The 12,587-nt window shown below is 47.0% G+C and overlaps 2 protein-coding genes across 9 annotated transcripts in view; one reads left to right on the forward strand and one right to left on the reverse strand.

The window, feature by feature from the left end:
* The window catches only part of ZZEF1 (zinc finger ZZ-type and EF-hand domain containing 1), an 80,431-nt gene extending 73,854 nt beyond the window's left edge, over positions 1 to 6,577 (reverse strand). For 2 of the 4 annotated variants that reach the window (XR_005590056.1, XM_039507517.1), the window contains exon 1: positions 5,944 to 6,574. Coding sequence is in view for 2 of the 4 variants with exons in the window: in XM_039507517.1 (XP_039363451.1) it covers positions 5,944 to 6,303 (360 nt within the window). In the remaining 2 variants the exon portion in view is untranslated. Of the gene's footprint in view, positions 1 to 5,943 lie in introns of all 4 variants that reach the window. The other 2 variants (XR_005590055.1, XM_039507518.1) reach the window with 2 other exon arrangements.
* Positions 6,531 to 12,587, forward strand: LOC120387184 (neuferricin). 5 transcript variants are annotated; one of them, XR_005590057.1, is made up of 5 exons: positions 6,721 to 7,031; positions 7,374 to 7,514; positions 9,252 to 9,435; positions 10,725 to 11,030; positions 11,105 to 12,587. XR_005590057.1 is itself a non-coding variant. In XM_039507520.1 (4 exons), the coding sequence occupies exons 2-4, from the start codon at positions 7,460 to 7,462 to the stop codon at positions 10,936 to 10,938; spliced, it is 453 nt and encodes a 150-aa protein (XP_039363454.1). In that variant the 5' UTR covers positions 6,531 to 6,550; positions 7,374 to 7,459; the 3' UTR covers positions 10,939 to 12,587. The 5 variants fall into 5 exon arrangements, 4 of the variants coding, with proteins under 4 accessions (XP_039363454.1, XP_039363455.1, XP_039363453.1 ...); XM_039507520.1 differs by lacking the exon at positions 6,721 to 7,031 and adding an exon at positions 6,531 to 6,550 and having other exon boundaries at positions 10,725 to 12,587; XM_039507521.1 differs by lacking the exon at positions 6,721 to 7,031 and adding an exon at positions 6,569 to 6,708 and having other exon boundaries at positions 10,725 to 12,587.

Raw genomic sequence — 12,587 nt, forward strand, 5'->3', positions numbered from 1 at the left:
CCAGCCTGGTGAAAGTGAGGGTGGGGGAGAGTGAGCAACAGAGGGAGGGAGGGAATGGAGTGAGCAGGGCGGGGCCTCAGGGAAGGAGCAGGGTAGATCCTGGGTTGATCTTAAATTCAAAAAGTAATCTTGTCCATAAAAAGATTGGAGACCACTGCATTAAAGAGAGGTCATTTGAAATAACTAGTTAGCTCAAGATAGCTATTGCCCACTTAAACCAACTGGATGGGCAAAGACTCCAGAAGATAAAGCCTAAAATAAGGAGCATAAATACCTTGACAGCATCTCTATGGCACATAGCCCAGTTTCAGTTGAAGAGTGTTAGGGTACGTCCATACTACCCGTCCGGGTCGGCGGGTAGCGATCAACTTCTCGGAGTTAGATATATCACATCTCATCTAGACGCGATATATCGAACTCCGAACGCGCTCCCGTCGACTCCGGAACTCCACCACCGCGAACGGCGGTGGCGGAATCGACGGGGGAGCCGCGGACTTCGATCCCGCACTGTAAGGACGGGTAAGTACTTCGAACTTGCGTACCTTAGTGTAAACCAGGCCTTAGAGATTTCAGTTTTTCCAAGAGCTGAGAAACTGTTAGCAACAAAGTTCAAACACTGTTGCTAGCAGTTTCAGTGGTAGTGAGGTTATGGGATTAAGTGTAACAGCAAAGCAAGACACTTAGAGTTTGATTCTGAGTGGAACAATACAGTGGGGATTCAGTTTGTCAAACATTACTCAGGTTATCAAAACAGTTCAAAGTACAGTTCAAAGTCAACCCACTGTTGTCTTAAGACTTTTTCTCCTGACCTTTGAAGTCAAAAGGTAAGTGTATCCTTATTAACATTGGGAACAAGCAGTTTTTATGCTGTTAACAGGGCACGCCCTGAATATGAAGGATCAAACACATACCCTGAAAGCACTTAATGACACTTCCACCCAACAGTAGGCCTGGAATTATATTTGTAGTTTCCAGAATCCCATATAAGAATATGTTTAGCCCTCTACCCTTTAAGTAGACACTTACAGCTCCTGAGAGGAACAGGCTTGATCTGCCGACACCTATTCCAAACTAATTGCTTAGGGTAACAATATATAAGTAAGATTTTCAAAAAGATTTCTTGATTCTCTGATTTTTTTACATCCTGCAGTCAGAACTACGTACATACTAAACTAACTTTCACCTACTGTGAAAGTAAGCCTAAAATAATCCACAATTTAAAACCTGTATTCATGTGATACAGAACAATGCACAATTTGAACAGGGCTGCTTGTCTGAGTAATGTTTCTGTGGTCCATAGAGAACTACAACAACAACATTTCAGTAAATGAAGCAACCAAACTATTAATTTTATATAGGTTCTTATTCCATGCTCATCACTGTAGCACCATAGCAATAACTAATATTTTGGGCCACTAAAGGTATTCATGGTTGGGATTTTGAGTAAATGTGACCACGATCCCCCTCATGACTCAATCTCCCTTCTGACCTTTTTAAAGTATTGAACTCCTTAATAGAAATAATAAGATTAAATACTTCCTACCAAGATTAATATTGAGTACTAAAAATCAGTGGGAAACTGTTTTGGAAAGCTCTTTTCAGATGGACTAAATTGAACATCTCTGCTCAGGAAAGAAAGCATGTGAATGAGTTGCCTCGTCCTCTCACAGAAAGGCTAGGACCTGGCTGGGTTGTCAACCTATTTAAGACTCCATTCTTATAAACGTATGTAAGTTCTCCTAGACTTCATTCCTCCAAAGCTTTCAGTATTGTGCAGTTTTCAAGAATAAGCAATATCTGCATATACAACATAATAGCTGCTCAAGCACAATATAAACTCTGCTCTCTACTTCCCAGATTTAGTTTATCTTTGCACTTCTAGACAACCCATTAGTTTGCATGTATATCAAACAAATAATCTATCCCACCAAGGTAAAACAGCTTAATAAATAGCAATGGGTCAAACTTTAGTCTATATTGGTCAGGATTCTGTTGAACAGAAGGTGAAATCAGCTCACATCTTCTCAATGAATTAACTTCTGAACAATGTAATCTATCTTGGAAATCTAAACTTTTGGATCATATGGGCCTGTCTGCAATACAGATACAACTACATCTTCATACAATGGCAATGTGGTTAAAACAGAGTTGACTTCTGCAGCACAGAGGAGACCTAACCAGGCACCCATATTATACCAGATCCTTTGAAACATCTTTGATCAAATCATGGGGAAATCAAAGCATATTTTAACCATACTGAATGGACAATTGTGTTAGCATCTTGTTCTCCAACACAGTTGTATCTCAGGGCCTGAGATAATATATCAATCCATAGAGCTCAGTGGTTTGGATCATTATAAAAACCCATAAGTAGTATTGTACTTTATTATTGCCATGACAAGTGAGAAATAACCTACTTTGCTGGTTCTGATAAAGAATAGGTGAGTCAGTGGTTGGACTTTAGCAAATGAAATAAAGGAACATATGCCAGAGGGGCCAACTAAAATAAGCCTCTTTAAAAAAAATTATTTCTTGTTAATTCCCAGTACTTTTGCTACTTTTCTCAGCATTCATTTTAAAGAGTGAATATGTGAAAATATGGTTGATCCAGGGCTTTAAAAATTTACCAGACTAAATCTATTAGCCAGTGGCAATGAAAAAAGATGGAGGCAGGACCACTACTAAGGGTCAGGGACAGCATCCTAGTAAGAAGCTCAGAACCATTCTGCTAGCTGAGGAGGAGGATGCTGAAAACCGTTAACAGAATGTTGCCCCTTGACTTTGTCCAGGAAATTCATCTTTTGCAACAGTGTATAGCTAGCAGATGTTTCATAAGCTTGACCTTCTCTACACCCTTTCTGACAGCTAAAAAGAAAGCACTCTTCTTCAACCTAAACTTCACCTCAGGACGTCTTCACTGTTGGGAGAGAATTCCACTAATCTTCTTTTCTCCAAACCTCAGGTTTTTGGGGTTGTCCCAGCTCCTGCTATAATTTCTTCTTACTCTCCAACAGCGATGTGAAACTGACAGGACTCTTGACAGTTTAACTATTGGGTTTGAATAGCAGCCATGAAACTAACCAAAGTCTAGCATAATTAATTCTGCTGCTGCTCTTAGGAGATCTCTGCATAGTACTCCTGGGGGAATTCTGCACCAGCAAATTAAACATTCTGCAATATTCTGCATATTTTGTCAAAACAACCCAATATAATCATGCCAGTTTCAATTATTTTGGTAATTTATTTCAATATAGACAACAAAAAAGATTCTCACAGGAGTAGAGTTAAAGCAACCCCCTGCATCCACATGGATCCTCACTGCAGGATCAAGGTATAAGTACCCTGAGGTAGGAGAGATGGGGAGGAAGGCAGAGAGATTAGTCAGTTGAGAGTATGTATTAGCTTGGTGGGGTCTGTCCCTGATCTCTTCTCAGGGAGAAGGGAGGGTGCTCCCTGCTTCTCTGAGGGCAAACAGACCCCAAGACTGACTTAGTTGCTCCTAGCTTTCCACTCGTTTCAGCTCCCCCTCCCTTGGGATCCTTGCCCCAGGAACTGTTCCCCCTCAGCTGCTCCTCCCACACTCACTGCCACCTCCCTCAGAGCACAGCCCTATGCCCTCACCTTTTCCTTCCCCTGGAAATTGACTCCCCTTTCCCACTGCATTGGCCACGCCCAGGCTCCAACACATCCCACCACTGGGGACCCAACCGTTGGGGCTCCTGTGCTCCCTTGTGACCCACTCCCAGCACAGGTTACCCTACGCTTCCCCCACCCACTACTGGGTACCCTATATTCCCCCCTCCCACCCTGACTGATTCCTTCTTTGCCTGCCCCACCCCCAGAGGCCCTAGCACAGCAGAGGAAAGTGACCACGAGAGATACAGTTGGAAGAACCCAGCTCCTGGAGGAGGGGAACCTGCCTGCACAGCGCTGCAAGTAAGAACTCTGCATGGGGCATGCGCCATGAGCACATCTCAGGTACAAAACTGGAAGGGGGTAGGTGCCCCCCATCCTACCTAAGTAGCACCCTGGCAAAGGCTCACTGTGGCTTTCCCACTGCTGTGTGTGTCAGCCCCACGCCTCTGTAGGGTGAGCATAGCAATGGAGGCAAGGGATGTGCACTGGAGCTGCCTCCCAGTGGGAAGCGCAGGCAACTGGCTGCACAGAGGTGGAGGAATCATCTTGCAGCCCACCCCCTGGGACACGGACTCTGCAGTGAGGCTGCACCTGACCTGCCTGCCCCTCCACCTCAGGTACCCCACGATAGGGAGCGAGAGGGACAGTCTCCCCATCAGGCACTGATTTACATCTCTCCCAATAACTGACACGCCCACTCAGAAAGGCTGCCAGGGAGGGGCGCACGACCCCTCTCGTCGCTTCCATTTGCTTCCCCATCAGAATCCATTATTCTGCAGGGAAACAAAAAAATTCTGTGCGTTGCACAATGATGCAGAATTCCCCAAGGAGTAGCATTAGGCATTCTTCCAATAATTTCCTATCTTTGCTACCACCAAATATTCTCCACTAGAGATAGCAGCAGTGAAAGTGCTAGCGTAGGTAGAGTACCTAGCAATCGCAAGTGATTTAAATATCATTAATCTAACCTTGCTCAATACAGGCCTAAAAAAAGTGGAAAATATCATGACAGCTTGTCTACAGTAGTGCTACCATCATTGATAACAATACCTCACGCTTGGTAAGGCAACTCCCATCCTTCCATGTATATATACCTGCTCCTGTATTTTCCACTTCATGCATCTGATGAACTGGGTTCTAGACAACGAAAGCTTATGCCCAAATACATTTATTAGTCTCTAAGGTGCCACAAGGACTCCTTTGTTGTTAATACCAGATTTATGTATTTGCAAAAAAAACCACCCTAGTGTAAACAAGGCCTAAGAATGGAGCAACTGCCGAAGAGGTCTCTGTTACTCACCAGATAAATCTCACTATTGGTTATTAATTATATTTCTCAAGCCTTCTATCAGTTCATTTACATTTAGAACATATGATGTTACTTTTCAGTTAAAACTCCAGAGATGTGTCTTCATCTATACAGACTAGGAAGATTAGCTAGTTTCTATAGCCTAAGAGAAACCATCATTTCTAAAAAATATAGTATGATATAATTGTTTTGCCATTTTGGGTGGAGAGAAAGCATGACAAGATCAGAAAGAAAGGCCACAGTGAGCGCTCGGCACACCCAGCTAGGACACAGTCAGCTAGCTGTGTATAAAGGTGGGTGATGCTACAAATATCTGTGCAGCATTTCCTCTAATACCACTTCCTATTCTTCTCCGGCTCTTCTGATTCTCTGAATCCCCTCTCCTTATTCTGTAACTCCTTATATGCTCCTCTGGTTCTTCTCTCTCATCCCAGTGCCCTCAATGTCCGTCCTGATCCCTCCCATCACAGTGCCTCTAGCCCACCCATAACCCTAAAATGCCTCTGATGATCCCTAGCCCCTTGAACTCCCTTTAATCCTATTGGCCCCCACAGTTACCCTAATGTTCCTATGAGACCCCATTGTTCAACTCTTTCACTGCCTCTAATCCCTTCAATTCCTATTCCTTTAGGTCTCATCCGATTCCGCAGCCCCAGTCCTCCCTTACACCCCCCCCCACCACAACCTCCACTCAGCTAACATCCTCCGTGTCCCCAGCGCCACCACAACTTCCCAGTTTCCCCTCCCTAACCCCATTCGTCACATGACTCCCGCCGCCCACCCCTGTGCAACTCCCAGCCAGCTCCCAAGCGCCGCGTTGTCCGCTCCTCCATTCCTAGTCCTCTCAGCCTGTCCTGACCCTCCCAGCGCCTGCCCCTCTCTGCGGCTCATCCCCCCCGGCAGCGCCCTCAGCAGGGCTCCCCCTCGGGTCCCTGCAGAACCGCTTGAGCGGGGCGGGGCGGCCGCCCCCGATCAGCCCCTGCCCCCGCTTCCCTCACCTCCTCGCTCTCGCTGCGGCTCACGGCCGCCGGCCCCGAGGCGCGGCTCTCCAGCACCTCGCAGAACTGCTCCAGGCTGACGGCCTCCTCGCCGCGGCCCAGCCGCTCCTCCAGCCAGCGCACCAGGGTGCTGTGGTGCCGGGACACCAGCGACTCGGGCGGGGCGGCCTCCCGCAGCCGGGCCGCGGCCTCCCGCAGCCGGGCCTGCTCCAGCAGCACCGTGGCCGGGGGCAGCGGAGGGAGCGGGCCCGGCCCAGGCGGAGAGGCAGCCCCGGGCTGCTCAGCTGCCGCCGTCCCTTCCATCGCCTCCTCAGCCCCCTCCTCCTCCTCCTCGCTGCTGTGGCTCGCCACGTTCCCCATGGGCCAGGCGCTCGCTGCTGCTGCCGGCGGCGGCGGCCTCGGGCCTCGCGCAGCCGCCGCCTCCGACCGGCCCGGCTTAGTCAGCGGCCTCTCCCTCGACACCTGTCAATCCCGGAGGGAGGGGAGTCACACTGCCGCCAAGCGACAGCCGGCGTCGTAAAACCAGCACCCCGGTCGGCGTTTTTACCAAATGACCGTAAAGCGAGAGCCGCCAGCGAGCTGAACGCGGCGCCGTGGCCACGCTGCCGTAAGTTGTCGAGCGCGGTCGTCGTGAAATAACCAGCGACAACTGTGTTTTTTTCCCCCGCCGCTCCACCGTAAAGCGAGAAAAGCGTCGTAAAAACTCAGGCAACTGTAATTGCCCGCGGGCAAAATGGCGGCTGAACGCAGCCTTGAAGAAACGGGGTGAGGCCAATTGTCATTTCCGCCATTTTGATTACGGGCGGCTCCGGCCCTTTCAGCTCAGGCTTCGATGGGGCTAGCGGGGCTCCTGGTTCCCGCGCTGGGCTTGGCCGCCGCTTGGCTGCTGGGCCTGGGGTTCGAGCCCAGCTCCTGGCTGCTCCCTTTCTTCTCCGGGCGGGGCCGGCTGCTGAGCCCCGCCGAGCTCGCGCGTCACACGGGAGCGCCGGGCAGCCCCGGCCTCTACCTGGCGCTGCTGGGGCAGGTGTTCGACGTGCGCCGGGGGCACAGGCACTACGGGCCGGGGGCGGCCTACAGTGTCTTCGCAGGTATCCCCCCGCCCCGCGCGCGGTCCCGGGGAGAGCCGTCCCCAGCCCACCCCACGGGCCTGGGTCCGCCCCGCCGTGTGCAGAGCCTCGCGCGTGGCCGGGCCGGGGCGCTGCCGTTCCCGGGTTGGAGACTCGCGTGCGGAACCACCCCCCTCACTCCCGCATGGATCCCGTAGCCGGGGGCAGGTAGGTCGCTGGCCTCTTGCAATGAAACGCGGGGCGAGGGGTGCGCTGTGGATTATAGAGCGGATCCTTAGCTGGACACCCCCGCCCCCCGTCTGTCTGCGCACCCCCTGGGCCGAATCGTATCCCAGCTGGATGTTCATCACGTCTGTCCTACAGGGAAAGATGCCTCCAGAGCTTTTGCGACAGGAGATTTCACCAACGCCGGCCTTGTGGATGATGTTTCTGGGTTATCTCCCTCAGAAATGTTGACTATACAAAACTGGCTCTCTTTCTACAGCGAGAACTACATTTTCGTTGGTATGTGATCTGTAACACAGCCGAGTAATAATATAGCAGCAGACCTGGGTTAATCCTCAGAAGCCTTGCTTGGTTTATATTATCAATGCTTAAGCATTATATATTATCAGTGCAGGTGAGCAGGGACACTTTTGCATCCAAGATCACCATAGAGCAGGGGTGCCCATGGGTGCCATGGCACCCACCGGGGCGTCTAAGTGCGCCCACGTAGTAGCCGGTGGATGAGCATCCGCCGAAATGCCACCGACAAGCTGCGTAATCCAGAGGCGTCGCCGCTGAAATGCTGCCGATTTTTGGCGGTATTTCATCGACGATGCCTCCGGATGATGATGCTTGTTGGCTGCATTTCGGCAGCGATGCTTATTTACGTCGCCGCTTGTTGGCGGAATTTCGGTGGATGCTCGTCCGCCGCCGCCAGACGAAAAAGGTTGGGGACCCTTGGTATAGAGTAATGGGCCAGCCAGTTGTCTCGTTTCTCTAGCTGTGTTATTCCATGGAAAGCATTCTTTTAGTATTTCAAAGTTATAGTTTGGGCTACCATATGCAAAGCAGCAAAAAATTCCCTTTGAAGCAGGTAGGACAGTAATGCGGGCCATATCAGTAATGAAGACAGAGCGATAAAAGCTGCACCAAACTCTTTTAATTCCTGAATTCCACAGAAAGTAGAAGAGAGTGATGTGTTTGTAGTTTAGAATATACCAAATGTGATGATTGTTCCTTACAAGCTTCTAACAGGTGTGAGAGACAGAGAGAGTGAGTTGAAGGAAAATGGATATGTTTGAGCCCCAGTCTTACAAACACACAAATCCTATTGAGCTCAATAAGACTGTTTGCTCACAGCAAACAGATTGTAAATTGGACCTGTTTACACTGAGCCAGGAATACATGATGGACCTCAACCATGACTCTTGTATCTGTGACTGCAAAGGAATTAGGCAAGAGGATTGACTTTTCCATTTAGTTAAACTAGAGTTGCCTTGAGCTGTTGGCTAAAAATTGGAAAATGTAGACTGACTTCTGTAACCCTACCTTCACACATAACAGTTGTAAACCTGTTTTTTGTTCCTGATCAGCTCATCTTCTTTCACACTGGATAAAAGTGACTAATGTTCTCAAAGTATTTGAAATCTCCTGTGTTCTGGAAATATGTCCCATTGACACCAGGATCCATTATGTATACATCCATCTTACTCAGTTCATTAGCCAAGTAATTGGGTTTTGGGAGCATTTCAATGAGGAGAATTAAATGAGTGTAAATTTTATTTTCTACTGCTGTACAAATGTAATGAAATTGCAGCATTGCAACAGTAAGAATAGTCTGATAGATATCTGTTTGGCATTTCAGGAGCAGTATTGTGAGAAAAGACTGTATAATGTGGGAAGCAGTGTTGTCTAGTGGTTAGCTAAGGACTGGTTGTTAAGACTCTTGGATTCTATTGCTGATCTTCAGTGTGTGATTTAATGTCTGTGCCTGTTTCTCCATCTGTAAAATAGGCTTAATTCATTATCTCCATCATGTCTATTTGTTAATGTTTGTAAAATGTTTTGAGATTCCTGGTCAGAAGGGACTAAGTTGTGAACACTTAATTCTGTTATTTCTAAAATAATATATGTGGAGTGCCCCAAAGCAGCACTTACAATACAGTATGCTGCTTTTTAGAGGGTTTCTGGAGGTTTTTTTGAGGCATTTTTAAAAAAATGCTTTGGTCTTAGTGGCTCTTTCTGTTCCCTCAAAAGGCAAACTGGTAGGAAGATTCTATGATGAAAATGGGGCACCCACAAAAGCTCTGGAGCAGGCCAAGTCTGTCGTCGAAGAAGCGCTGAAGTTCAAGGAACAAAACGATGAGAAGAAGCAGTTCCCGCCCTGTAACTCTGAATGGAGCTCAACCAGTGGCAGCAGATTCTGGTGTTCCAAACAAAGGTAAACATTGCCTTCCTGCTGGAGTGGGCAGATTCTGCAGAGCTAAGCACCTTGACATATCTCATCTGAGACGTTATCTATGCTGGTCTAGGTACCACTGACAGTTTCAGCACAGATCCAGCAAAAATTGTTTGTGATATGGTTAGGCCAGGCAGCAAGGATGATTGTTTTGTATAAGCGTGTGGCCTTGGGTAAGCCTCTTAACCCCCTCGGACAGATGAGACAGCTAAGTAAATTTTAGCAGAGAGAGAACTCTGCTATAGCTAAGAACTTTGTTTGCAGGTTGATGCTAAGTGCTCTAAAATCTGCAAGGAGTTACTTGGATCCTCCCCACATTCTCCCCTCTGGTGGGAACTGTGGGGTCCCTGTTCCTTGAGGTTGGGGGTCATCTGAGCCCCTTTCCCTGCTGTCCTCATGTGAGTTGAGATCAGAGGGTCCCTGTGCCTCTTGCGAGGTGGGCTGAGCCTCTTTCCTTGCAGAAGTGGAGTTATGTCAATGTTGTGGGCGACTTACAGTGGTGGGAGCATCATGGTAGTGTAGACACTTAAAGCTGCCTTATGTTGACCTAACTCTGGACTGTAGAGCAGGCCTCAGTCTTGTGTTAGGTCATCTAGTCCAGGCCCCAGCACTATCAAGGTCCTTTCCTGTCCTTCAATGTGCTGTTGGATTGGGACCCATACCATTTTCCAGAGGATAGTGTTTGGATCTGATAGTGGATGGTGTCCAGTGCATTCAGCTCCTGTTTAAAAAAAATACAGGTGTTCAAGGAACTTTGCCCCTTGCAGTACTAGGCTTGAGAAGAGGCAATAGTATATTAGGTGAATTATGTTGACCTTTTCTTTAGTAACATCAGCACCAGTACTACAGGCATTGTGGTGCACATAATAAAAGGCATTCTGTTTTATTGTAAAAGAGTTTATCCACAAGAATATAAAAGGTGGGGTGTCTATGCTGTTTGTTTGGGGGGATTTTAAGAAACAGAAATAAAGGATGGATGTTAGTCACTTGCTCTTTCCTGGGTGAGAGTATCCAGAGTGAAACTGACTTTACAAGGTCCAGCCAACAATGTATTGCTTAGTAGGTCCAACAAAAGTTACCGGAAAACTTGTGGATGTTAGATAATATGGTTGCTGACTTCTGGAAATGGTCCTTACCCCAGGTTTCAGTGTACATGTAGTTGCCCCAGCCCTCCTTCAGAAGGGTCTTTGACTCAGCTGTGGGTGGGAAATACACATCCATTGAGTGAGAAATAACATAGCTTGTATTTGATCATATTCTTCCATCCCTAGTGGGGGAGTGAACAGAGACTGGATTGGAGTCCCCAGGAAGCTGTACAAGCCCGGTTCCAGTGATAGTCACTGTGTGTGTGTGAGAACTACTGGACCTCCCTCTGGACAATTGGATTCTACTGAGCACAGTGACAGAGGTGACTTGGACAATCCTAACTTGCAAGAATACAAGGGTTGCCATCCACTAGCTGACTGGTGTGTGCTAAAAGATTGAGTCAATAGCCATGTTGGACTTAATGCATTTATTGTCCTAAAATGAAATAGTTGATTAAGTACAGTCAAAAATGCATGTTTTGAGCTTTACAGGGGATTCTCTGATATACAAGACTGGGGAGACTCAGTCAGAAACAGGAATCAGTTTGTATAAAACTATACTTGAGTAAATGTAAACACCATGCTAAAGTGCCAGTAAAAACAATGGAAATGTGAGACATGGAGGGAGCATGGTAAGGAAAATTATGTTAAAATGGAGAATCTTCTTTGCCAATAGCTGTTGCTGTAGCTTGTTGGTGCACTGGCACTTAATTCTGGCAAGAAAAAAAGATTTTTCTTCTGCAATCAAGAAATAGCTGTATCTATGGAATGGTGCTGGTGGGAGTAATGTCTCAGGGAAGGGAGCTCCAAGCTAGCACACCACTACACTGTAGACTCATTTTCACTTACTGCAGCATACAAAACAGCCCCCCTCTCTTCACTACCATCACAACATAGCACAACTCTGCCATAAGAGGAGCAAATACTGTACTCACTAATCTGCACATACCACCCACTGAGCCACCAACTTGCTGAGAAATGACTTAGCACTGTAGAGGCTTCAGTTACTTCTAGTTTTGCTATTGAACATTTACACTTGTCAGATAGAATCCAGGACATGAGGTGATGCAGTATCAGTTTCTACCATTCTTTGGGTATAGGAAACACTAAGGTATACCCAGTCCTTCTCTCTTATCCTAGGGCTTGCTATTGCCATAGTATGTGGAAGCCCTGAGTCCTGTTCTTAACTGAACAACAAAAGTGATCCACAGACAAGTAATGAATTACAGCAGAAAAATCCATCTGTCCTCCTCCTCCCCCCCTTACTTATTTACTACCTCTACTTGTTGTACTGTCTCTCATTAGATTGTAAAGTCTTCAGGGCAGGAATCAGGTCTTTAACAAGACCCACCCATGTGTTACTCTAATTTGCAAAATGCAATAGTGTTGTGTGTTGCCTAAATACTAATGCAAGCTATTGGTACATTAAACTATTTTACAAAAGAGGAAAACTTCCTGAAGGTCTCCCTTTCCCAGTTCTCTTCCCCCTCCCTCCAAAATGCTTAACTAGTGCAAGTCACTGTGTGACAGTGAGCACAAGAGGGCAAAGCAGTATTCAAGAATCCTCACTTAAGTGCTATGCTATGCACCCCCCACACTTAGAGCTAGCACAGCAAGTTCACTGTAGACTGGCTTTTTAAGTGGTGCACAGCAACAAACATGGTCATGGTTTATAAATTTATTAAAGTTTTTTTTCCTAGTTGTGTTGCCTCTCCAAGTTTCATGGTACTACGCCTTATGCTCTAAGCTTCTTGCCACCTCCCAATGCTTATTTTGGGAAACTGAAGTTAAATACACCTTCAGTTTGCTAGACTGGAAACAAGTAGTTGAAGCTACCTTCTTTATATGTTATAGGGGCAAAACTCCCATAGGGTATGGATCTGAGATATGTTTTAGGGTGCTGACTTTAGCCCTAGATTTTTAAACTTATGATGTGCCCAAATTAGACTTCAGTGCAGCAAGCTTTGCAAAATCCTCACTAAACTGCAAATGACAAGGGATAGTCATGATCCTTGTAGTGATAAGTGTCATTTTCAGGGAGATAATCTA

This window comes from Mauremys reevesii, linkage group 20 (assembly GCF_016161935.1).
Source record: "Mauremys reevesii isolate NIE-2019 linkage group 20, ASM1616193v1, whole genome shotgun sequence".
NCBI classification, from domain to species: Eukaryota; Metazoa; Chordata; order Testudines; family Geoemydidae; genus Mauremys; species Mauremys reevesii.

Excerpts from the sequence above, each read along its gene's own strand:
- LOC120387184 (XM_039507519.1), top strand. The coding sequence starts at position 6,776 with ATGGGGCTAGCGGGGCTCCTGGTTCCCGCGCTGGGCTTGGCCGCCGCT. Across the intron at positions 7,515-9,251 it reads CGAGAACTACATTTTCGTTG|GCAAACTGGTAGGAAGATTC; the intron begins GTATGTGATCTG and ends TTCCCTCAAAAG. Across the intron at positions 9,436-10,724 it reads TTCTGGTGTTCCAAACAAAG|TGGGGGAGTGAACAGAGACT; the intron begins GTAAACATTGCC and ends TTCCATCCCTAG.